This window comes from Canis lupus, chromosome 3 (genome assembly GCF_003254725.2).
Source record: "Canis lupus dingo isolate Sandy chromosome 3, ASM325472v2, whole genome shotgun sequence".
In the NCBI taxonomy this organism is placed as follows: domain Eukaryota; kingdom Metazoa; phylum Chordata; class Mammalia; order Carnivora; family Canidae; genus Canis; species Canis lupus.
Window position 1 is genome coordinate 40,578,339 of NC_064245.1, and position 26,132 is coordinate 40,604,470.

The following is a 26,132-nucleotide window of genomic DNA, read 5'->3' on the forward strand; positions in this document are numbered from 1 at the left end:
AGGGTGTACATTTGAGATTTTACTACAGTTTGCCCGATTGTTTTTCAAAGGGGATGTGCCAATTTATACTCCCACCCATGGACAGGAGAATGTCTTCTCCAAATCTTAATATTTCCAAGCTCTTTGGTTTTGGACAGTCTGGTGGATGAAACAGTACCTTGCTGTTGCTTTCTTTAGTTTGCACGCTCCTATGGACTCATGCATTTGAGCATCATCTGATAGGTTAACAAGGACTACTTCAAATGGCAGAAGTAATTGTGAAACAGCTTGGCTTTCAGGGGCAGGTCTGTGAAGTGGCTCTTTTGCTAACAAAGCTGCACCATGAAGCTCACCATGATTTCTTGTGCTATCAGCAGTTCGCTGAGGCTGCCATCAAAGGGGAGGGGAAAAGCCCCCAGCCTTTTTTGGACGTGTGTGGCATCCTCCACCTGCTCCCCGCCGCCCCCCCCCCCCCCCGCCCCAGCAGTGGAGGGACTACTGAGCGCTCAGCAGTGACCAGCCCCTGTGGAGGGGAGGGATAGACAGAGCAGAACAAGTTTCTATCAGCCACACCCTGGAGGACATGCAGTGGTGGGCTTTACTGAGAATCCGTGACACAGTCCACTCCCAAGGTTAATTAAATGTCATGGAAGCTGGACAACCTTCACCTCTGGATTCCTTCTGGTGACATGTAATCCTGTGATAAATTTTAGATTCAGGGTCCAGTAGGAGTGCTGTAACTGCTCTGCTTTGAGAAAATAGAAACAGAAAACAGGACAAGGAAGGACAGGGAGAGACCTGAGAATTGTTATGCTTCAGCTAATTGTTTTGTTTTCTACCAGATGCTCCTCAGGAAGCTGAAGGAATCATCTTTCTTACAAACCTCAGTTATATTCTGGTGGGAAAAGAATGAACTCAATTTGAAGTCCAGGCTTTGCCACTTTGTGTGAGTTTCTTAAGCCCCCAAATCGGGCTCATACTTGCCTCCTGTCTGCCGTTGAAGCCTCTGGCTTGCTGTTGGTTGTAAGCAGCACTAGACTGGAAGCCAGGATGACAGGGACACCCAGGTGGTTCAATGGTTAAGCATCTGCCTTTGGCTCAGGTCGTGATCCCGGGGTCCTAGGATCGGATCCTGCATTGGGCTTCCCGCAGGAAGCCTGCTTCTCCCTCTGCCTGTGTCTCTGCCTCTCTCTCTGTGTCTCTTATGAATAAATAAAATCTTTGAAAAAAATCAGGACCATGAATTCTAGCTCTTGCTGTGGTAGAAACTTACTGGGTAACTTAAAGTCTCTCCCTCTCAGTTTCTCAGTCTGTAAGAACAGGCCTGTACTACAGGCTTCTGTGAGGATAAGGACTACAGCAGGTGCGAGGCTTTAGATAAACACCGCTGCATTGTATGTAGGCATCAGGTACAAACGCAGGCGTGCCAGAAAGTGCCCAGCCACAAACAACCCAACTGGTTTTACTCTAGAGGGAGAGAGAATATGCTTTTATGAATGAAACCGGTTGTCCAGGACGATATCTGGACTGTCCTCTTGGGACGCTGGGCAGCAGGAGCAGAGAGGATTTTGATAAGGAGGACAAACTCTGGAGACCAGTCAGGTGTCCTCCCGGGTCGTCCGGGGTAGCGCAGCTCCAAGAGGCTCCCTGGCGCCACCTGGTGTCCCATCCGCGCCACTGCCCAGAAACCACGTGTAAGAAAGTGCTTACAACCTAACTACGCACCCTGGTTTAGACCCGTCCTGGCCAATGAGAGAGGGGGGGGCGGGGCGGGGGGACGCGGGAGTCCAATCGCCTCCTGCTTTCCGAGGCGAAGGCGGGGCTCGTGATTTACCACGTTGGGTTTGTCCGCAGCGCTAATTACTTTTTCCAAAGGCTGGAGGGCTTCACTCCGGCTGGCGCCGCCGCCTCGCGCGCTCCTGCTCCGCCGCGACCGTCCGGGGGGCTGCTCCTCCCAAGTACCATGTGTGACGGCGCCCTGCTGCCTCCTCTCGTGCTGCCCTTGCTGCTGCTGCTGGTTTGGGGACTGGACCCGGGCTCAGGTAGCGCCCCTTCCTCGCCCGCCCGTGCCTCGCGGCCACCTTCCTCCTGCCCTCCCGAGGCGTCCTGGCGCCGCCCGCCCGCCCGCCTGCCTGCGCGGCCCGGCTCGGGCTCGGGCTCGGGCTCGGGCTCGGGCTCGGGCTCCGGCTCGGGCTCCGGCTCGGGCTCCGGCTCGGGCTCCGGCTCCGGCTCCGGCTCCGGCTCGGGCTCCCGCGGCCCGCTGACAGCGCTCGCGGCCGAGGGGTGCGGGCCGCGGCCCGGCTCCAGGCGGCTCCCGGGCGGCCGTGCAGCCGTGCAGCCGCCGGGTCTCCGGACGCCGATGCCGCGCCGCGGTCCCCGGAGGAGCTGGGGCGGCCGCGCTGGAGCCCCTGCCCGGGTGGCGCGGGGCCCGGGCAGAGGCGCTGGCCGGCTCGGAGGTGCGGCGGCGGGGGGGAGCGGGGGGGAGCGGGGGGGAGCGGAGGGGAGCGGAGGGGAGGGAGCGCCGGCCGGACCCCGTGCGCTGCGGGCGGGCGGGCGGGCGGGCGGGCCCCGCGGCGCTGACGCGTCTCCTCTCTCCCCGCAGCTGTGGGCGACGCGGCGGCCGACGTGGAGGTGGTGCTGCCGCGGCGGGTGCGTCCCGACGACGTGCACCTGCCGCCGCTGCCCGGCGCCCCCGGACCCCGAAAGCGCCGGCGCCCCCGCGCGCCCCTCGGCGCCCCGCGCGCCCGGCCCGGCGAGCGCGCCCTGCTGCTGCACCTGCCGGCCTTTGGGCGCGACCTGTACCTGCAGCTTCGCCACGACCTGCGCTTCCTGTCCCGCGGCTTCGAGGTGGAGGAGGCGGGCGCGGCCGGGCGCCGCGGACGGCCCGCCGAGCTGTGCTTCTACTCGGGCCGCGTGCTTGGCCACCCGGGCTCCCTCGTCTCGCTCAGCGCCTGCGGCGCCGGCGGCGGCCTGGTACTGCCCGCGCCCTCCCGCGCCCTCCCGCGCCCTCCGGGTCTGCCCGTCGCTTAGTCGCGGCGCCGGGCGGGGGTGGTCCCGGGGCAGGTTGGGATGCGGGTGGCGGCGCCTGGGCGGGGGGGGGGGGGGGGTCAACCTCCGGGGGTGCTCTCTCGCCGTCCGGAGGGAACCTCCGCTTCTCCTGCCCCGACCTTCCGAGGGTCTCCGAGCCAAGGGGTGAGGGGAGAAGCGTCCGGTTGTCTGGTGCCTTCCACTGGCTGTACTGAGCCCTCCGAAGTGCACAGGTACCAGCTGTTCGGGGCTTGCCTGGGGGGCTGTGGGCAGCCCGCCCCGGGGAGGGCAGCTCTGGCGGGGATGAAACCCGTCAGGCCCCTAGGCCGAGAGGCGCACCTCACCCGTGTTTCTTTGCATCTGCACCGGTGCGTACGTGTGCGTGTCATGGGGCAACACCTGCAGGTGTACGCTCATCTGTTCCGGGATGTGGGGGTAGGGTAGTGAGCATTCACCTCCCTTCTGCCCTCCTGAATCTTTCTGTACCCAGAAAACGAAAATTTGGAGGGGTCCCCTGACAGGCCACTAACCTTCTCTTCTTAGTTGAACCTTGAAAACCAAGAGAGGGGGTGTTCATACGCCTGTTCTCTCATAGCACAAACAGGTACTTGTCTGGCAGCCAGCCTCAGCCCGGCCTGAGGGATGCTCACACTGGTGATGAGACCCTGTTCCTGTCCCCAGAAGCTCCCTTGCTGTGGCAGTAGCGACTGCACCCTGCTACATTTGAAGCACTTGTGGCAGTGCTAGGAAGGGCAGGGGAAGTTCTGGTGCACCTCTGCCCTGCTTGTGCTCACCCTTGATCACTGTACGCTGGTGCCCAGCCAATTGCTTCTCAGCCTCTCCGCTTCTCCATGCCCCCTAGGAGCGCACATGGCTGGCAGATGGGCTGCCCCCAACAAAGCTTGGTATCGGCTCAGTGCGTGAAACACCCGAGTTGTTTCTGTATCTTCCGACATGACTGGCCTCTGGGGAAGCAGTTTCTGATATTCTTTCATGTCTTTTCTTCCCTAGCAGAAGAAACTGTTTCCCCCATCTCCGCCTTATCTTGCTCTACCATCTAGAATTCTCTAGCCCTTACCCACGGAGTCTGAGACAAGTCCTAGAGACTCTGCAGCAGAGCCAGAGAGCCTGGGGGTCTAAGTCTTTATGGAAGACCTCTGCTTTCTTCACAGCTATGTAGAGGAATTCTGGGGGTAATTTCCTAGGATTGGCTTTCACTGGTTCCCCTTGCAGGACTTTTCTGAGCCCTGATCAGAATATAATCTACTTTTGCTAGGCTGGAAGAAATTGGCGTCTTTGGTTAAAGGAGGAAAATGGACCGTGGAGGCAGCCTGTTAGGAGCTAATGTGGAACAGGGGCAGAGAATGTGGGCTGCGGGTGAGGAGGCTTAAATAGGAGTGAGAAAGGCTCAGATCACTGTAAGACTCGGGTCAAGGCTGTATCATGTTCTGGGAGGGACTGGAAGGCCCACATCATTTTTCCTGTTTTTGCCAAAGTGTTTAAAGTCTAGGTCACATCACTGTACTGTACATGGAAACATCTGAATCCCATTTGCTGCGGTTTGGTGAGTTTCTCTAGAGGTCAGAGTTTATACTTCTTGGTGTAAAGTTTCCAGCGAGGAGCTATCTGTGAAGGAGCCGAGGGTGGAAATCTGGATAACATTGATTCCAAATCCTCACCGAGTTGAATGCGGGGCCCTCTCACAGATGGCATCTGAGCCGTGAGCGGGTTCACTTCAGTCCTCCGGTGTTTGGAGAAGCCTGTCCTTCCCTTCGATGCCATGTGAGGGCGCTGTGCTTTAGTTAAAGGAATCCCGCCAAGAGCTTGCGTTCAGTGTGTGCCAGCTGCTGGTGGACCTCTAAGACTTGAGATTCTTAAATTCCTGCAGGAGCAGACACTTCTGGTGTTTAGTCTGCTGCATTCATCCTGTTCGTGTGAGCTGGATGCTGGACACTTCTTCCTAAGTGCACTCTGCAGAGGAAGGGCTGGAGGCAGGAAGGAAGAGACGGCGTGGTGACTTGGAGTGGACCTCTTGGTTGCAGGGTGGTTCTGAGGCCTGTCAAGAGAAGGAAGGCAACAGGATCTCAGGCTAACTGAGTTTGCACGGCACTTTGCTTCACTTTGATTTGGGTTCTCAGACTCACTTGAGACAGTGCAGGTGGGTGGTAATGTTGTGTTAGTCACTGTTGACTGAGGGGGAAGCACTGGGAGATGGAATGGGGCCTGTGTGTTGTGTGTTTGTCAGGACAGGCTCAACCACAAGGTGTGGGGAAGGAGCGATAGCAAATAGGAGATTTCTGATGTCCACAGATGGGAGTCTTCCAAAGCCGCCTTGTACCTGAAGGTCAGGTAGAGCCCAGGGTCGGCAAAATTTTCTGGAACCAGATAGTAAATGTTTTAGGTCTCGTGGGCCATGTGGTCTCTGTCACAGTTAACTCTGCACTGTCCTTTTTGGCATAAAGGCCCCATAGACTGTAAATAAACAGATGGACATGGCTATACTCAACAAAAGTTTATTCCAATGTTGAGTCGCAATTATATCCTGATGCATCAAACATCTCCCAAATGGCTTAGTGGGGAGTGTTAGGTGCAGGGGAATGTAGGCCCTGTTCCCTGTTGCATGGCATCTGTGCTGCCTCCAGAGAAGTTTGGTATCTGTTTAAAAGAGATGCATAATTAGAGTAGGTACTTGTTTGTGGGGCATGAAGTGTAAATATCATGTTGCATTTTACCTCATCTGCTTTTGACTGTGGGCAGAGGTGTGGGCCCATGGTGTTCTCCCTCTCTTATCTTGAAAAGCTGTGTAAACTGCCCTTCTTGGCTCTTTGGAGACCAAAGGTGCAAGTGTTAATTGTTTTCTGTTTATGCTTCTTCATTTTGTTTACGTTTCGGGGAGTCCTTAGACATTACGTAAGTTTTTGGAAGAGTTTGTACAACCGTATATTTCAGAGCAATGAACTTGGGACATGTGAGGCAGGTATTTCCACCCCCAGAGAATTTGGATCAGCTGCCTCCTGTGAATTGGACCAGCTGATGGAAGGTGAGCAAAATTGAAATCAGGTTAAACTGCCAGAGCGGGCAGCAGAGATGGAGCTTTAAGGGGCAGAATAAATGTCAGTCCCTGAAAAAGTCTGCAATGAGTGAATGAAGGAGCTGTCTTCCATCTCGATACATGAGGACAGAGAGCAGAGGAGGCCCCTGCCAGAGAGTTTTGCCTGCTGAGCAGTGGCCATTCTGCTTTGATGAACGTAAGCTCAGGAGAGTCCACCCAACTGAAAATGTCCCTCCCTTCTGGGCTGAGGCCATGGCCTGCCAGGTGTATGCAGTGAGAGAAATATTGAGATCAGACAGAACACCCAGGAGCTCCAGGCTGTGGAAATTTCAGAAGCCAGGCCACCCCAGAGGGAGGACAGAGAGAAGGTCAGGGACGTTCCTGGCATGCTTTCTCTAGAATCTCAGACACACTCCACGCGATCCTTGTTTGGAGTCTCTCTCATCCAGGTTGGCCCCGAGGGTGGACCTAATGGCCCAGCCCAACCTGATTCTGGCCAGTCAGCTCCATCGAAGCACAAGGGGCCAGTTTGGCAGCACATCATTTGTTGTCTACTCGGGAGCTTTGTGAGAATGCTCCTCTCTATTCCATGGGCTAGACAGATAAGGACAGAGTGGGGTTGAGGCCAGACAGTCATCGAGCAGGCAGCTTGGAAGAGTTGGAGGACTCCATTCTTGAGAGGACAGCCTGCATTTCATGACTCCTTTGATGAAGGGGGCAGGTTTGGGAGGTTGCTGTCTCTCCCTTTAGAAGCTCTCTTTTGACTGATTATAAAATTGCCTAGCTTTTTAATACAGCATCACTTGATTGCATGCAGCCGAGCAGGAATCCACTGTGGCAAAAATTGTATGGCATGGATATCATTTGGAAGGGAGCACAGAGACCAAACTACAGTGTCCTACATCATCATACTGGTATAGGTGTGGCGAAGGCACATTGTCCTTAGTGATTCATCACTGGATATTGCTGAAGAGCTCATCATGTACAGCGTAAATGTACTTGGAAAATGCACATGTATCTTTCAAGCCTCATAAAAAAAGAGTTGAGTGGATGTTAAGGAAAGTCAGGAGAATAGGGAAAAGACAGTGTGGAATTGGGAGGCGTGGAGGATTTGAAGGGAAAAATTTGGATGGGAGAAATCTAAGGTATCGCACCTCTTGCTCTAGAATCATGTTCACTTGGGCGCGCAGTGACTTTCTGCCCCCACTGCTCTCATGGGCATCACGGTGTCCTTGGAGCTCTCCCCAGTTACACTCTGTAACTAGGTTTCTGCATCTGAACTCTTGTGTCATTGGCAGCATTGTAAAAAAAAAAAAAAAAAAAAGGAAAAAAGTGCAAGATGGGATGCTAAACCGAAGATGTCTTCGCCTGATTGCATTCTTGGGGGTTATTTCCTGAGCTTTGAAATGCTACAGCTGCCTGGGTTTGGATGTATGCAATGGGAGATGGTTCTGCAACCAGTTTATCAGAGGGAGCCATGCACAGTCACTGCTGATCCTTTGCATGCCTCTGCACACGGATGCACGGTCACCTTCTTGTTCTTTAGGAAGTGAGGCTACATGGTCGCCTGGGGGCTGTGATCGTGAGTGAGCCACCTCCTTTCAACGGTCCTGTCTGCAGCCACTTGGGGGGTAAAGAACGTCAGCCTTGTGTGGCTGTTGACAGAATCAAGTAAGATAAAGTCTGTGAAATCATTTAGGACGAGCCTGGCACATTAAGGCATTAAAAACACGTTTCTTCTGTTGCCCTACGGGGCCCAGACTTTTCCAGCTATAAATCAACCAGTCAGTCAACACTGTTGACTAAGTGAACAGATCATTATCACACACCTGCCCTGTTTGGACACACTGGTGGGCTCCTAGCAAGCCTCAAGGAGTAATACAACATGGACCCTGTCTCAGAAAACAATCCAGATTCACACAGGAAGGAGGGTACACTGGAGCCTGCAGGGTGACTGAGGGTGGGGTGAGGTCTTCAGGGAGAAGGAGGATTGGAGCAGAAAGGGGCAGGCCTCAGCTTCTAAGAAAGAGGAGCGATGGCAGAGCCTCCAAGGTCAGGTTCTTCCCTGTACCAGGGGCCCACAAGGTGGCTGTGTGATGGGGGTGGGGGTGGAGATGGTTTTTTTTAGGAGATGAACTGAATGGACGAGCATGTGGATTAGGTGAGGCAGGACCCCGGGTACCAACCTAAGGCATTTAGAATTTCTCCTAGAGCAGTGATTCTCAGCTTTGAGCTGGCATCAGTGTTCCCTGCAGGGTTCGTTACCCTGGTTGCCGGGCCCACCTTCTGGGGTCCTTGATCCAGTCTGTCTGGGTGGGCCTGAGAGCTTGAATTGAACAGGTTCCCAGGTGCTGCTGCTGGCTTGGGACCACATTTTTGAGGATCACCAGCCTAGAGGCAATGGGGAGCATTTCTGATTCTTGACTAAGGGGGGGGGGTCCCTGATGATAGCAGTATGTGGGGGCATTGGAGGAGGAAGGCATTTGGAAGCACGAGGTGACGAGCCCTCAAGCGTTGGATTGTGGAAGTGGGAAGGAAAATCTATGCAAGAGAGATTCTGAAGGAAGAGCTGACTATCTCTGACTGACTCTAGTGATCAGAAAGGGGGAGAAGCTGGCAGCAACTGGCCCACATTAGGGGGCAGGCTGGCTTTTGGAAGAAGATTGAGCATCTGTTTAGACAGCAGCTGGACTTTGAAAGGGGGCTCTGGATGGCACTCCAGGACGGGGCAGTGGGACTCAATACGGGGGTTCGGAAGCTGTCTTGCCTGTGTGGGGTCAGGCGAGCTCCCCTGAAGCTCCGCCTCCCCAGAAAGTTGGAGGCAGGTACAGGAGGGCCTGCAGTCACAGGATTGTTTTCCCTTCTTGGATATTTTCTTGCTCAAGCAGGAAGCAAACTAACAACCCCATTTGTTGCATCCTCCCAAACCACCCACACTAACCCATAGACAGGGAGAAGGCCACCCAAGACCCACGCCAGTTAACCAAGGAGCCACAGCTTCCTGAAGAAGGGGCTGGGAGGGCTCCCCAGGCCCTGAAACTCCAGTGAGGTCTTCATAGGACAGTGAGGTCACGTAGCGTCATCCCCTCAGACAAGTGTATTCCTCAGTCCCGGAGCATACATACGATAGATTTTTTTTTAATGTTTTTTTTTTTTTTTTAGATTTTATTTATTAATGAGAGAGAGAGAGGCAAAGACACAGGCAGAGGGAGCAGCAGGCTCCATGCAGGGAGCCCGACGTGGGACTCCATTCCGGGTCTCCAGGATCATGCCCTGGGCTGAAGGCGGCGCTAAACCGCTGAGCCACCTGGGCTTCCCTTTCTTTTACATTATCTTGAAAGCATTTTTCTCCATTATGCTGAGAGGTTGTGCTGATGTCAGGAGGTGATAAAAGTCCATACATCCTTTGTGCATTTTCCATGCTGCCAGGAGGGCTAGTCATGCTTCGGAGGTTGGGATGGAGCTAACACGATCTGATTTATAATACTCTTCTAACGCAGTACAGAAACCCTTCAAAGCAAGCACCCAGAACAAAGAGAATTGCAAAGGAGCCACTCAGAACAGTTATAATATCCGGTGATACCTGATGCATTTTATTTAATGCACATTTCTGTAGTAGGATACCACATCTTAGAAAATTTCAGATTTCTCTTTTAAGAGCACCATTTCATGGAGGATGATTGCATCCTTTAAAACCATGCGGCCTCAGGACTTCCAGCTCTGTCTGCCACAGGCATTCCTTTACAGCTGTGTGTCTTCAGATGAAGTCTGCAGGCCTCTTTTGTCTCCTGGAACTGGCTCGTTACTGCTGTTTGTCGCTGCAATCGGTATGACATGAAGGCCTTGGAAGAAGATCCCCGTGTCTCACCTCAGCATAGATGGTGACCAGAGGTTTAATGCAAATCCAAGCAGCCCTGCCCAGCTTCTGGGACCACAGGGTGGCTGGGGGCTAGAAGCCAGAGTAACAAGGTCAGAGGAAGGTCCAGTTCAAATCCAGGCTACCTCCAGACATTTCAATCAAGTAAGGAGGTGGCCAGCATCCCTGGCAGCTAGTTAAAAACTAGCACAGTGATTCTCAACCCTGGCTGCACTTTAAAGTCTCCTGGCAGGCTCTTAGTCCCACTGCCTGAGTTCTACCCCACAGGGATTCTGGTTCAGTTGGCCTGGAATGGGGCCTGGGCATCAGGAGTTTCTCATATGGCTCTACCGTATAGCCGGGGATGAAAACATCGAGTGAGGGAGATTGCAGAAAATCCCTGCTGGTCCGGTTCATCCGATCCTATTCCATTCCAATCCATTATGTTCTACATTTGCATTTTCTTGAGCAACTATTATGTGGAAGGTACTGGAGAAATCAGGACTAATTGTGATCCTGTCTCAAAAGGAACAAGCTATCGAGTTGTGACAAATGCCCCATAATGCAGTGGGCTGCACCAGAGTGCCAGGGGAAGGGGATGTTTTTGGGAGGAAGAGCGGAGGAAGGGGGAAGGTCAAGGAAAGATAAGGAGGGCTGGTGAGTATTTTCCCTGGGCTAGATGGCATGTATGCCTGTGGGGGGGGAGGGGGCGATGCAAGTGGCACTTTTCAATAGGATATTTTTATTGTTGGCCACATAATGACAGGATGAACATTAAGAGACACTCCAGGGAGCCTAGTGACAGACTGGGACTGGAGGTGGGGCAGAGCAAAGTCCTTCCTTGTGCTGGCTGGTGGGAGTGGGGGGCAGGGGCTGTGTCCAGCCCCCTCTCTCCTGGGTGCTAGTCCTGGCTATGTCGGCTTACAGGTTGGGTCCCTGCCAGGTAGAGTACAGTCCATCAATCCATGTAATTATCTTACTGTTGTCTATAAAGGAGTGGAAACCACTTGGGTCCCTCCAAACCAGACCTGCTGAAGCAAAGGGGCTAATTATGCTTGAGGCTCTATGTACAGGCAAGCTTTCTTGCCAAGGGGCCATGCCCCTATGTTGCATTGCATGAGAACTACCTGCTACCTGACCTTTTACACTATAGCCTGTGAATGCAAACACTAGCCCAAATGGGTAAGCAGCATTAAAAGTGCTAGGTTCAGGGGGGCCTGTAAGCTGCCAAAGCCGGAACATTTTAGGAAGAGTCCAAGTTGAGCATGTCCTCCGGAGAGCATGGGGCTCCTTCCACGTGGGGGCTCATCCTGTGTGCTGTGCCACACCTGCCAACTTTATTTCAACACATGGAAGTGTTTGCCATGGTTATTGAGGTGTGTGTTCTGCTCTGAGGCTTTCTTTAGGTAGAGCCTGAGTAGAGCTCTGCATATCCCCACAGCCACCTCTGCTTCTACTACTTCTGTCTCCCCAAAGTATCTTCGTGAACAAATTCAAGTTTTAACTTCAAAGGAGAGAGAAGAAAGCCATGCTTTCCTACAGGTCATGCATTGCCACTTTAAGACAGTTTTATTTGGGCAGTAAAATCTCTTGAGTTGTTCTTGGCAGAAGTTCTAATAAAATGGAAACCTTGAAATCTGCTTAGAGCTGTAAGTACGGTCTCACTCTGTGTTTTGGGCACTCAAGGTTGTAGGCGATCTTATTAGTTGATCTGAGTTGCTTTCAAAGAGGCTTGGTATCCAGGCATTCTTTCAGAATGTAGAGGAGATCCGCCATTTGGCTTGAGTGAGCTCTATGCTTGAGACCAGAGGAGATGATGTGATGGAGAGCAGTGCTTCTTAAAGTGTGGGCCCTGGACCGGCAGTGTTAGTGTCATTGGGCACGAGTTAGAAATGCACGTTCTCGAGGTCTACCTGGGACCTCTGGGTGATTTTCACATGCATTGGAGTTTGAGAGCCACCGCTTCAGTGTGACACGGCCTTTAGAAAATGGGCTAAGGGGGAGAGAGAAGAGATGAGATCAGATGAGTTTCAGCCGAACACTGATCTATCTGCTTGATCTACTGAATCTGTTTAGCAAAGGTGGTCCTGGGCATCCACTTGGAGGAGGCGCCGTGGCCTGCACAGCCCAGTTGGGTCCCTTGTGGGAGGTTTACCTTGCTTTGTTGACACCTTAGGGGGGAAGCTAGCAGCAGGTATCCTGGGGAAGGAGCACAAATTGGTTTCATGCTGTCAGCATGGGTTCCAAGGGATGGGAAGAGTTCTCTGCACCATATCTATTTATTTTAGGTTTAATATTCACTGTATTAAAGCAGCAAATTAAAAATCCTAGTTCTTAAATTTTTTACTTCAATTTACAACCCATATCCTATTTTTAATCTAGCAAGTTTTTTGAACTCTTTTTATCGAAGTATAATTAATGGTGTCATATTAGTTTCAGGTCGACAGTATGAGTCAATTCTATACATTTGCCTGTGCTCATCGACATAAGTATCCTCCGAATCCCTTTTATCTCATAAGTCTTTTTACAATCCTTTTCAAGGAAGCTTTGGATAAAATTTGGCACCACTTGTAAATTTGGTGATTAACAACTTTTAAACTTCTAAAACTGCATTGAGAAATTTAACATATTCTGTTTCCTTTTCAAGTTCTCTGGTTGGCTGAGAAGTCTTTGCAAGTATTTCAGTGGTTCCTACAAACCTAAAAAGTAGTCCTATAAACATGGGAAGTCTTAAATTCTCTTACACATTCTAACACTGCTTATAAACCTAATAAGACTTTAAAATCACAAATCTAAGTCTGTGATGTACTTTAAATTAAAATCACAAATCCAATCCACTGGATACTCTGTCAATTTCTCTTAAACACCACAAGTTCTGAAAGAATGTACAAATCCCCTGTCACAAAGCTATTAATACTACAGGACTGACTCCATCCTTTTTAATTCTTATTATCCCCAGGGATAAGATGCATTTCTCCCCCCCCCATTAAGGATATAATTGTCATTCATCCCTAACACTTTTGACATTGCCTCCTCAAGTGGAATTTTGGAGGATTATTTTAAAAATTTTTAAAAGAAAGTTTCATTTTATTAATAATAAAATAATACAATTCTTTTGAACATGAACCTGGAAGGTGGGTACTCTTGTAGATATCTCTGCACTCCCGACCCCATGCCCCCTTCCCCAAAATAGCCCCTAGGTGGGAGGTTTCAAATCACACGAAAGCTCCTTTTTGGTAAATTGGAGCAGCCTGCAAAACAAAAGCCCCGACATGAGGACCAGGCCAGAGCCAGGTGGCCTTGCTGCCATCAGGTTGTTGGGGTCATGGGTGTGTGTGTTTGTGTGTGTGTGAATGAGGATGATTCACGTCCCGTTTTCCTCTTTCTGGGCAGGTTGGCCTCATCCAGCTTGGGCAGGAACAGGTGCTAATCCAGCCTCTCAACAATTCCCAGGGCCTGCTCAGCAGAGGAGAGCACCTGGTCAGACGCAAATGGTCCTTGACACCCAGCCCCTCCACCGAGGCCCACATACCTGGACAGCTTTGCCAGGTGCTAACAGGTGAGTCTGGGAAACAGCATGATTGACAGTACACGCCGTTAGACACTCCTGCATGTCCCCAAATGCCCTGAAGTCGTGAGCAAGAACTTACTTTCCCTAGATTTTGAAACTTTAATTGCCCCCTAAGACCACTGCCTTTTCCTCTCTGTGTAGATTAGTGTCAGCATTTCATGTGTAGCAGCCCTTTGAAAAGGGAAGGCACCCAGGATCTCATTCTCTGTGCCTCGATTGCATAGATTAGGAACAAGTGGAGGGCCTCTAAACCTGGATGGCTTGTTTGTTATCAAACCCTACATTGGTGGCAGAGCTAGAATGAGAATTCCCTCCCTCCCTGGCCAGAGTTTGTTCTTCAACACAGGGGTCCTCAGGCCTGGCTGCACTAATCAGAGCCACCTGGGGGCCTCTGAAGCCATGATACTCAGCAGCATCAGCACTGCAGCCTGGGAACCTGTCAAATGCACGTTCTCAGCCCTCTCCAGACTTTCTGAATCTGAAGCTGTGCGGGTGGGGCCAGGAATCCTTAGTCTCACAGGTGATCCTGATGTACTCTAAGGCATGGGGACCACTGCTTTAAACAATGCCTTGCACTGACCTGTCCCTCCAGTCTCCTGATCCAGTTGGTCTGGGGTGTGACTGGGGTGTCCATGCTTTTAAAGGTGATTCTAATAAGTAGCTTGGGGTAAGAACCCAGGGTTCTTACATTTTGTACATCTATTTGAGCAACCTGTGGATTACCGATCAGTCAGGTATTTTAAAAGTTTTTCACGGTCACTGAAATTGACACTGCAGTGACACCAGCAGTCATCCTGCGTAGTGTCCCCTGATGAAGACAGATAAACTGTTATTCACAAGTGGCATTTCCTCCCTGGACAGCATGGAACCCCATGGCTGACCAAGACTTCTTTTTGGATAAAAAAATAGACATATAATGTCTCTGTTCGGTATTCTAGTAACATTGGAAATATATCAGTGATGTGACTCTCCTTTAGAACAGCTTTAGGGTATATGAACAAGCCTTGCAGCTCAGCTTACTTGTTTCGTGGAGACCTGGTCGTATCCAGGTAGCGGCCTTCCTTAGCTGGTCTACATTTGGCACAGAGGTATTGGAGGTGATTTTACTGAGCTACAGCCATATCCGAAACCACAGGAGAGCTCCGAGTGGTAAATAGTGCCACCATACATAAGGATTTTGCTCTGCTCTTTCCTGTACCCTTACAAAAGTAGGGGAAGGTGGATCTCAGCATAAAACTAAAAAAAAAAAAAAAAAAAAAAAAAAAAAACTCTTTAAAAGGAGGCAGAGTGTTTGGGTAAGTTGGTTGGTTGTATGTTTGGGCTTGATGTCGGTGTGTTATTTTAAACATCAGCCAGTGGGCAGCCCCGGTGGCTCAGTGGTTTAGCACCGCCTTTGGCTTCGGGTGTGATCCTGGGGGCCTGGGATCGGGTCCTGCATCGGGCTCCCTGCATGCAAGGAGCCTGCTTCTCCCTCTGCCTGTGTCTCTGCCTCTCTCTCTCTCTCTGTCATGAATAAATAAACAAAATCTTTAGAAAAAAAATCAGCCACCTGTCAGTTTTGGTGGGGCAGTTTTTTTTTTTTTTTAAAGCCTGCTTTCAAAGTAACTGTTGCTCACTCTACACCTGTGTGCATTTTCTGCTAATCTGAATATATTGTTTCAGAGACGGGGATTACCCTAAGGCAGTGGGTCTCTGGGCTGGCTGCCCATTGGCATCACCTGGGGAGCTTTAACAATTCATGCCCAGGTCCTCCCCCCAGGAGAGCTGCTTTAATTGGTCTCCGGCAGGGCCTGGGCATCTGGTGATTTAAAATCTCCCCAGGTGGTTCTAATGTTCAGCAGGCGCTGAGAATTGCCGTGCTAAGGAGTATGAAACATGAGTAATAGCACCGGTGGGCCATCGGAAGTGGGTTTTTCAGGTGAGAACCACCAGGCAGGGCCCCACCATGAAGTCCAAGGGAAATACATTTTATTCTCACTTTTCCCTCTATTCAAGCCAGCGCTCATCTACAGCTAGTTTAGGATCAGAAACCCAGGGTGCTTGTGGATGATATCATGGAATATTTGTCTCATTACCTACTGCCATCCTCTTTAGGGGCATGCATGATACCCAGGATTGCTGACAAAATGATAAATTATGCTCGGGTTTGCATTTCTTTTTTTTTTTGTCCCTGGGGCTGGTTTCAAGGCACCCTTTGATAGAGTGTTTAGCTTATAATGAAGGAAATAAAATGAACAAAACCAGAGTGGGGAGGATGTGATAGAAACAAAGTTAAAATAAGAGCAGCCATGCAAGAAATTTCTGAATTTGTTTAAAAAAAAATCATCTCCCCTTTGTTGCCCCCACATTTCATGTGCTCAGAGCCACATGAATATTTAAGTTGGGACCAGTTCAGACTCTGTCCTGGGCAGGAACACAGACACAGGAGAAAAGTATATATTTCCCTTCTGGTCCTTCTTGTTTTGTGTGAAATACTCCCTGTTTTCTTGCCGTATTGAGAAAGACCGTGGGCCTTCTACTAGGCTTAGGTAATAAAGCAATTAACCCTTATCTAATGTGGATTAATTTCCTGTGAATTTAGAAATTTAATTGAGAAAATCAATTTACTGGGAAACCAGGAAGATACAATTTTGGCTTCCTGGAAATAGGAATCAGATGAATCATCTAAGATTTCCTATGGGAACATATTCTTTATGGCTGAACGTGGCTGTCCCAGGTGTCATTGTCTTGCCTTGGATCTTGTGCTACCCCAACCTTGGACCTGGCCTGGGAGTAACCAGCTGGCTCTTGCAGGTGAGGAGTCGGATAATTCTTCTTCCTCCAGGAACCACTCAATTTACCTGAGCGCTAAACTGTGATAAGCCATCCTGTTCTCTAGGCAGACAGAGGGGCTAGCCTGTACAGTGAAGGCCCCCAGGAAGGACCTACTGCCTTTTTGTAGGTACCACCGAGATTGCATTTCTAGCAGTCTTTGGGGCTCCTAGAGAGAAGACAGGCTGATCCTATTACCTCTATTGCTCCTTATTTTTAGAACTTTATAAAATGATTCATGAAGTGTCACTCTAGATTGGAACTTGGCATGAAAAATACAGAGTCTATGAACCAACCTATCTATCTATCTTTCTTTCTCTCTCTCTCTCTTTCTTTTTCTTTTTTGTCACACCTTGAGTTTTTGGAGGTTTTGGGAGCTATTCTCAACAGCAAAAATGGTATTTTGGATATTTGGAAATGGTTCTCAATTTTGACATTAATACTTCATGTCTGTCTGCTGTCTGTGTGTTTATTTTAATGTCTCCATACAGATTCAGTTTAGAATCTCCCCATTTTCCTGGGCTTTAGTAACAATTTCAGTCTTTGTCTCCTCCACCATGGTAGGTGGTCAACCAACATGTGGTTGGTTGAGGTAGATGGCAGAAGATTAAAACTAATTTCCTACCAGGCACTGTCAAGATAGGAATCCTATGGTGTTTTGGTGGGCTCATTTTAACTCAAATACACCAACAATGGTACCTGCTAAGATGTTGATGTGTACTTTGTAGTTTAGGTTCTGTTATGGTTGTTTTAGAAAATCAGTGCAGTTATTTTGTAGTATTGTTTGGTCCATTTATAGCATTATAAAGTTAATTTCAGCGAGTATTTGGAGGATACCATAACCCTTCAGAAATTGTGTGCTGCCAATTTATGCAATAATTTGCACATTCGGCCATAAAATATATATATACAATTGTGCATATGATCTGTAATAAATTATTGGTTGGGACTTGGGTTTTGTGTCCATTAAGATTCATTTGGTTGGAAATGACAGAAATCAAACTGGCTTAACCACTTACAACATCACTGCTCTGGGTGCATGGAACTGAGAAGCAGAGCAGGAGATGGGATCTCAGGGAGGCATGGTCAGGCTGGGCTTCTGGGCAGTTGTTTCCCTCTCTGACAGCCTGTCCTCGGCTGGCTTCTTATGTAGTGACAAAGAGTCAGAAGGGATCAGGAGATAATCTCTATTGTTTAATCAGGAGTTGAAGTGGGTTGATCTGGATTGCAACTACTTGCAGTTTGCCACTAGTTTCACATGTCTTGGGGCAGCACCAGAAGAGCTTAGATCCCAGTCCCAGCACCAGAAGAGCTTAGATCCCAGTCCCCACCTCACTGTGGAGGTATCATTCCATTTTCTGTCTTTGTACTGACTTCCTACAGGCCACCATATGTGGTAAAATTCTGGTGGAGTAGATGCAGGGCACCCCTACTCCAGACCTCATCCATCATTTTGGCTGACATGGTCCATAAGAATTTGGCTGATTCCTTTTCCTTTTTTTTATTAAAGATTATTTATTTATTTTTGAAAGACAGACAGAAACATAGGCAGAGGGAGGAGCAGGCTCCATGCAGGGAGCCTGACGTGGAACTTGATCCCAGGACTCCAGGATCACGACCTGGGCTGAAAGCGGTGCTAAACTGCTGAGCCACCCGGGCTGCCCTGGCTGGTTCCTTCTAACCTCCACAAGATCCTCTGTCTAATGCTGCTTTAGCTCCTCATCCCACCTGTGTGGCAGGGATGAATGTGGCTCTTGGTCTTTGTTCACTTAGGAAGGGCTCAATCCCTCTGAAATTTGATTTTACTCTAAACTTCAGTGAGGCCTCAGCTCTCCAGTGGATTAAAAAAAATGATTTTATGGTTTATACAGTGTTTTTTGTTGTTGCTATTTCAGTGGTAATGGTGTTCTGCATCTTACCTAGAAAAAGAACTCAAAATATATGGAATTAAAATGCTACTTTGAGTTTCTACATCTTAATATTTTAATGTAAGATTTTACTTACAGATAAAAACAAAATTAACTCCAAAGGCAGACACTGATATTTTAAGAATTATTATTACAGGGGAAAAGAAAGAAGAACAGTGACTGACTCTGTCTTTCTTGGGTGTGACCCCAGAAAAGTCCCTTGAAATCTCTGTGCCTCTGTTGTAATTTGTTAGGGCGGCCAGAACAAAGTACCACAGGCTGAGTGGCTTAAACAATAAGCATTTATATCCTTACAGTTCTGGAGGCCAGAAGTCCAAGATCAAGATGTTGGTAGGATTGGTTTCTCCAAAGGCCTCTTTTTTGGGTTTGTAGATGGCCACCTTCTCCAGGTCCTCACATGGTCTTCATCTGTGTGTGTCTGTGTCCTAATCTCTCATTCCTTTAAGGACACTAGTTACATTGGATTAGAGCCTTTTGATGATGGCCTTTTCAGTTAATTACCTCTGTACAGACCCTCTCTTCAAACACATACTTTAAGATGCTGAGGGTTAGAGGACATAATCCAGCCCATAACAGCCTGTGTTTTCTTATCTGTAACATTGAGACGAGGATGCTGGTCTTGTCCACTTCTCATGGTCATTGCTAAGGAACATGCAGATGAGGGGTGATGTGATCTTTCCAGCCACATTGTTGGGGGTGGGGGGCATGTTCATGAGAACATTCACGGATGCCTAAAAGGTTAAAAAAAAAAAAAAAAGCAACAAATTTAGAAGAAATTAGAAATAAGCCGGATAAAGAAACCCTTTCTGTAAAAAGAGATATCATAGTTGGCTGGCAATCTGTTCACATATTTTTCTTGATAAACAGATATTTGAAGGGGCTGCATAGTCTCAGACAAGATAGAAAGGACTGAGCCACTGTCAATATCATCAATACCTTCAATATCATCTGCAGCTAAGTAGTGTCATCTACCTCTTAGTGGCTTTCTGAGTGTTACAAGAGATAATGCACACATGTCACTTAGCCACTATCAAATTTTAGCTATTGTGGCAGCTTCTGTGCGTATAATTATTACTTGTACCTCCCCATTCTTCATCCTCGGGACGACTTCAATGCCTTCATTCTGTATTAAGTTGGAGAGAAAGAAAAACCCTACAGGGCACTGAGCTAGGAGATAAAAGCTCTCATTATTCTTAAATCTGCCATTCTTGCTTCTTGAACAAATCCTCAACAAAATCAAGGAATCTTAGTGTTTCTAGACCAGCAGTTGCCCTTAGAGGTCATATGCTTACATTTTTCCTCTTGTTTTTCATTTATTTGGCCATTCAGTATTTGTTGACCCCCTCCCCCCCACCGAACCCTGGGCACGCTGGAATGAGCTTGACACAACACAGTCCCTGTGCATGGGGAGCTTATGGTTTGGTGGGGGAGCCAGACAATATAGAAGTAAACAAATGTAGCAGGTTTAAATTATTTTTAGCTCTGAAATATTTCAACTGGGAAAACAAAAACAAAAACAAAGGCAAAAACAAAACCACACACATACACAAGAAAAACCAGAATTCCATAAACCCAGCATTCAGACTTAACCAATGTTAAGGTCGACTATGTCTGCTTCAGAACTTTTTCCTTTTTTGAGAGCAATGAATTAACGCTTATGGATATGACTGAGTGTCCCCTCTCACTCTGTCCCATATCATCCCTCTAACTTACTCCCCAGAAGAAACCACCATCCTGAGGAATACACTCGAGACCCCCAGTGGATGCCTGAAACCACGGATAGTACTGAAGGCTGTATCTACTGTTTTTCCCTATACACACATATGGATGATAAAATTTAACTTATACAGGAGGCATAGAAAGGGATTAACAGCAACAATGTAATTCAGTTATGGGAAGCATTTCCAGCATGTCCTCAGTTACCTCCTCACCACTTTGTTGCCTTGAATTCTGTCCTTTGGATCTTCCGGTCTGAGGATCACAGGCCTTCTATGGGAGTTATAAGGCACTTGGTAAAGCACAGTTAGGCCTGCATTCAGCCCCCTGTGCTGTTCTTTTCTTCCTACCTTTGACACACCACCACCTTCTCCCCTCCCTGAGTCTTCTGCATTGGCTCACTTTCTAGTCCTTCGGATCATTGGGTTTTTTGTATTTTGTTCGAATTTGTGGTTATTCTTTACAGGAGGGTTAGGTCTAGTAGAAGCTTGTTGGCTCTATTGCATTTTACATAATACTGATGCTTTGGTAATGGTTGAGATTTGCATTGTGGTTTAGAGTTTAGGCATCTTTTTTTTATTTTAATAAGTGTTTTATGTGTAAATTAGAACAATGCGTTTAATTGTTGTGAACAGTGTTCTGTATATATGTTCATTAGCTCAAACTTGGGATGTCAAAATCATTCCTGTCATCATTTTTGGCTTGCTGGATTTATTTGTTTTAACTAGAGGTATGTTAAAAATCTCATAACTTTTGTGGCTTGGCCAATTTCACCTTTCAATTCTGTTAATTTTCACTTGATGTTATGAGACAGTATTGTTTGCTGTATTCAGGTATAGGAGCCTCATTCCTGGTGAAGTTATTACCTTTACTGTTGTATAATGGACCATTTTTTATCCTAGTAAAACTTTTGGTGTCCTAGGTCTAATATTAGGTGTACCTAATATTAATATTGCCAGAGTTTTTATTTCGATCAATGTTTGCCTGGTGTTTACTTTCCTTAGTTTTATTTTCAGCCTTTCTCTATCATGATGTTTTATGTTTCATGATGTTTTTATGTTTATGTTTTATGTATCCAATTTTTTAAAAAGCATCCAACTTGAGAATATCTGTCTTTTCATTGATGATGTTCTTTTTTTTTTTTTAAGATTTTATCAATTTATTTGAGAGCATGTGTGCGAGTGTATGAGCAGGGGGGAGGGGCAGAAGGAGAAGCAGACTCCTCACTGAGCAGGGAGCCCACTGTGGGGCTTGATCCCAGGACCCTGAGATCATGACCTGAGCCGAAGGCAGATGCTTAACCAACTGAGCCACCCAGGCTCCCCAATGATGTTAGTATTTTTCATTTGTGGTGTTTCTAGTATAATTAGTTTATTTCCACCATCTTACGTTTTGTTTTCAGTTGATAATACCATGCTTTTTCTTTGCTTCTGTTTCTTTTTGTTGTTTCTCTTCCTTTCTTTCTAGTTTACCAGATAGTCTGAATTCCCCCTTCTTTTTTCCATTGATGTGGAAGTTTATAATCTATTCCACATTTTTGTTGTTACCTTAAAAGGTAAATATAATTATCTTACAGAAGTCTATAAGACATGAGGTTCCCATGCCTCACAGTATGAGAGCCTTCAGATGCTTTCACTTTAATTTTACCTGTTATTTGTACCCATTCTATTTTGTTTTTTGTCTACTCCTATACTTGTCATCATTGTATATTTTTTATTTATTTTTCATCATTATGTCTTTTTTATAGTTAGAGTTACTTAGGTTTATTTACATATTTGCCAACTTATTTGCTCAGTATTGTTTTCTTGCAAGCCACTTTTCTGTGTTTAATATCCTTCTGAAAAACTTTTTTCAAAAAAAAATTAATTTTCATTTTTTTGAGTCTAGTTGACACAAAATGTTATGTTAGTTTCAGGGGTACAGCATAGTGATTTGACAAGTTGATATGTCCTGCTATGTTCACCACAAGCATAGCTATCTGAACCTTTATGTTGCTATTAAAATATCATTGACCACATTCCTTATGCTGTGCCGTTCATTCCTGTGACTTACTCATCCCAGAACTGGAGGCCTGTATCTCCCTCTACCCTCTACCCATTTTGCCCCCCGCCCCTCCACCTCTCCCCTCTGGCAACCATCACTTTGTTCTCTGTATTTATGGGTTCGTTTTTGTTTATTGTCTGGTTATACCTTTTTTTCTTCTGGCCTTTTCAGTCAGGGTTTGTGAGTGGTTCAATTATTATCTCTGCTTTTCCAAAGCTGCCTTTATTTCACCTGCACACCTAGTGATGATTTAGCTAAATATAGAATTCTAGGTTGAGTCTTTTCTCAACATGTTGAAGTTGTTAATCCAGTATCTTCTGACTTGTTTTGTCTTTAAAAGGTCTTCTATCCATTCGATCTTAAATTCTGTGTGAATAATCTTCTTTTCTCTCTGTAGCTTAAACAATGTTATCTTTGTGTTCTATAGTATACCTATGGCAGATTTTTGCCATATCTATCCCATTTTGGACCCACTGTGATTTTTGGATGTGAGGATTCATGGCTTCTGTCAATTCTGAGAAAGGCCTGGCCTCAAATTAGTGAGGAGTGATTCTTCCCTGTGATCAGCTTATTCCCTTTCCTAGAACTCCTACTCGGTTAATGTGGACCTTCCTGTTCTTTCCTCAGTGTTTTGTTAACAACTATTACTACTACTACTACTACTATTACTACTACTACTACTACTACTACTACTACTACTACTTCTTCTTCTTCTTCTTCTCCTTCTCCTTCTCCTTCTTCTTCTTCCTCTTCTTCTTCCTCTTCCTCTTCCTCCTCTTCCTCCTCCTCCTCCTCCTCTTCCCTCTTCCTCCTCCTCCTCTTCCTTTTTTTTAACATATTAGGTCTTTTCTGTATTCTGGATGTTTCTTCTCATTGGTCTCCCACTTCACCGGATTTCTCTTAAACTGGGTCTAATCTTCATTTAACTGCTGAGTTTTCAATTTTAGTGATTAGAATATAAACTTCTGGAAGTTATGTTTGATTCTTTTCCAGTCCTTCCTTGTCTTTTTCGTAATGTCTTATTCTTTCATTATGATTTTAGCCTGGTTATTTTATCACCTTGGTTATTTTACCCTAATTGTTTGGGGTCGTCTTTGAATTTTTCCACCTTGTGAATTTCTTGGGATGCTGATCTTGCTGTTTGTCCTATAGGCCCACTCTCACACTGGCCCTTTTTCTTATGTGGATTGTAGGGTTTTTTTTTTAAAGATTTTATTTACTTATTCATGAGTGAGACAAAGAGAAAGGCAGAGACACAGGCAGAGGGAGAAGGAGGCTCCCCGTGGGTAGCCCGATGGGGGACTCAGTCCCAGGACCCTGGGATCACGACCTGAGCTGAAGGCAGATGCTCAACCACTGAGCCACCCAGGGGCCCCTGGATTGTAATTTTTGTACTATGAGCTCAGTGTGGGCTGCTGTGTTGCCCTCTCCAACCCCATTGACCCATTCTCTGTGGGAATGCTCTGTACGCTGGGTTATGGAAGAATCTCTACTGAGTATTTCACATGCATTTGTGTTGGATGCCCCAGGACTTGATTCACCAGTCCAAATGTGATTTCTACTTTAGCACTTTTCCTTAGGAAAGCTGTACCTTGAGAGTGACATATGTTTGTGTGTATACAGACCAGGAAAATTTGCACCCAAGGCTTTGCCTACCATTCCCCTGGCATTCAGAGCTGTGAACAGAGACAAAATTCTCTGACCTGTGGGTGCAGGTGCCCTGCCACTCCAGGGTCCTGGCCACATCTCTTATTTCATGGTGGCAGTGTTATACTGACCCCTTACCCTTTAGGCCAATTGTTTGGGTCACATGTCTGCCAGGTCATTGAGGCCTCAGATCACTCATTAATTGTTCCAGATATGAGATTTCTCAATGCATCTGTGCCATCCTTGATGCCAGGGACCTTTCCGTGGTGCCTGGGGCCCATGGCCTAGCGGCTGCAAGCATAACTGCCTTTCTGCTGCTCTGAGAACTCAAGCAGCCACTCCCCACCCCCCCCCCCCCCGCCCCCACCAGGCTGGAGATGCCTCCCACTCTGCTCTTGCTGCTTCAACCCCTAACCCTCATCTCAAGGGCACTCTTTCCCCTAAAATTGTTCTTTCAGGGAGATCAGGCTTCTGAAACTACAGCCAGGAATGGCAGCTGTGCCTGACTTCTGCTCTGGGCCCACCAAAATGCCCATGGCAAAGAAACACGAAGGCTACCTTGCATCAGTAGCTTTAGGGGAAAACACACACACACACACACACACACACACACACACACACACAAAACCGCACCACATTAATACACAGTAAATTACACAGAAGTCATTCACTGCATCTTTCACTGACCTCTAGAATAAGTGCTATGTCCTTTGTCATGTTGTTCAAAGAAAATATCTATGACTCTCAAATTCTGTGGAAATTGAGTTTATTCCCTGGGCTGAAGGGGACTCCTAGAATGACCTGGTAGTGTTTCTCAGGTGCCCTGTGGCATTTCTGGTGTGCGCCCACCATCTGCTCTGGAGGGATCTGGCACCAGTGTCAGCTGACAGCTGAGCGAGGGTCTGCCCTGGAAGGCCAGGGGGCAGGAAGGCAGACCTCCCACCTCCTCTGGGGCTGGGGATGCACATCCACATTTCCTGGCTGTCTGGTGCTCCCAGGGGGCACTTTTGAGATCACCAGATAAGTGTTTCTTGGACTTCAGAGTCTTCCTAGAAAAGCCCACGGGGCCCGTTTGGCATCTTGAGTGTTTAGGAATAATGGTTTCGGCATTCTCTGTTGCGTTCCGACTTTACTCTCCCGTGCTCGGGGGGACTCTCCGATCCTGCCATTTGTTTTATATGAACCATGTGTTCATCCAAGTCCCTTTGATCTCACTTTTATTTCTTTTTAAGACACATGACTGAAGAAATCATTCAGATTTTCGTTTGGGGTGTTTGGGTGGGAAGAGGATGCTTGGTAATCACTCTTTGGAAAGAATAAAATTAAAACCCAGTAAAATCGCTCTATAAAGGTATCATCATCCTTATACTAGAATTATAATTATTGCCATTATTCTTCCCTGAGGCTGTATAACTCTGGCTTTGGAACCTGTAAGATGCTGTAAAATGGACACTGCCTGCCCACATGGCCTGGGAGTGAACTCAGCCCCTGGGACAGGGCCTAGCAGCTATGGGCAGGTCTCTCGCTGCTTCCCAGCATGCAGAGATGCACCAAGTCTGCCGATTTCCCTTATTCCTATGTTTCCTTACCCGCAAAAGAGAGGTAAGACTTTTGTCAGTATTTTCATTTTGCCAGGTTGCTGGGATTCAAGTGAGCTGGTGCTAATGGGTTTTCATTAAGTAGAAAGTATCATTAAGATACAAGGTGTTGGGGATCCCTGAGTGGCTCAGTGGTTTAGCACCTGCCTTTGGCCCAGGGCGTGATCCTGGAGCCCCGGGATCGAGTCCCACGCCGGGCTCCTGGCATGGAGCCTGCTTCTCCCTCTGCCGTGTCTCTCCCCGACCCCCGCCATGTCTCTCATGGATAGGTGAATAAAATCTTTAAAATAAAATAAAATACAAGGTGTCATCTCTTTATGGAAAAGGTCCATCAAGTGGGCTCTCTAAAAGCCAGGCCTCAGATGAAGGCCTGAGTGCAGGTGGTTGGTTTGAGAGAGGGAGGAGTCTTAGGAAGCGAGAGAGAGAGAGAGACAGGGAAGAGCAAATTCAGTGGAGTCCAATGGAAAACCCAGTGGAAGACGATTATGTCAAGGTTATTGCTGGGGGCGGCAGGAGCTTGGTTCCTACTCTGAAAAGTGCCTGGAAGCTTCCAGAGTGATCTCAAGACTGTGGACACTGGGAAGCTGGAGTGTTATCCAGCACCTTTTGTCTCCCATATTTCCAGCTGCTCTTGTGTAGGCCAAGCAGGCTTTTTAGATATAAGAGCACCTGGGTGGCTCAGTGGTTGAGCATCTGTCTTTGGCTCAGGTTGTGATCCCAGGGTCCTGGGATCAAGTCCCACGTCAGGCTCCCTGCAGGGAGCCTGCTTCTCCCTCTGCCTATGTCTCTGCCTCTCTCTGTGTGTCTCTCATGAATATATAAATAAAATCTTTAAAAAAAAAAAAAAGATTCTGGAAGGGAATCTAAAGGGAAGACCAGGATCATATCCTTGAGGCGGGATTCT

At 47.7% G+C, this 26,132-nt stretch overlaps 1 protein-coding gene across 1 annotated transcript in view; it reads left to right on the plus strand.

Moving 5' to 3' along the window:
* Positions 1-1,860: 1,860 nt before the first annotated feature.
* ADAMTS17 (ADAM metallopeptidase with thrombospondin type 1 motif 17) overlaps positions 1,861-26,132 on the plus strand; it is a 326,151-nt gene continuing 301,879 nt past the window's right edge. Inside the window, exons 1-3 of the mRNA XM_025436907.3 lie at positions 1,861-2,021; positions 2,582-2,952; positions 13,308-13,473. Coding sequence (XP_025292692.1) covers positions 1,943-2,021; positions 2,582-2,952; positions 13,308-13,473 — 616 coding nt within the window. The 5' untranslated portion in view covers positions 1,861-1,942. The remainder of the gene's footprint in view (positions 2,022-2,581; positions 2,953-13,307; positions 13,474-26,132) is intronic.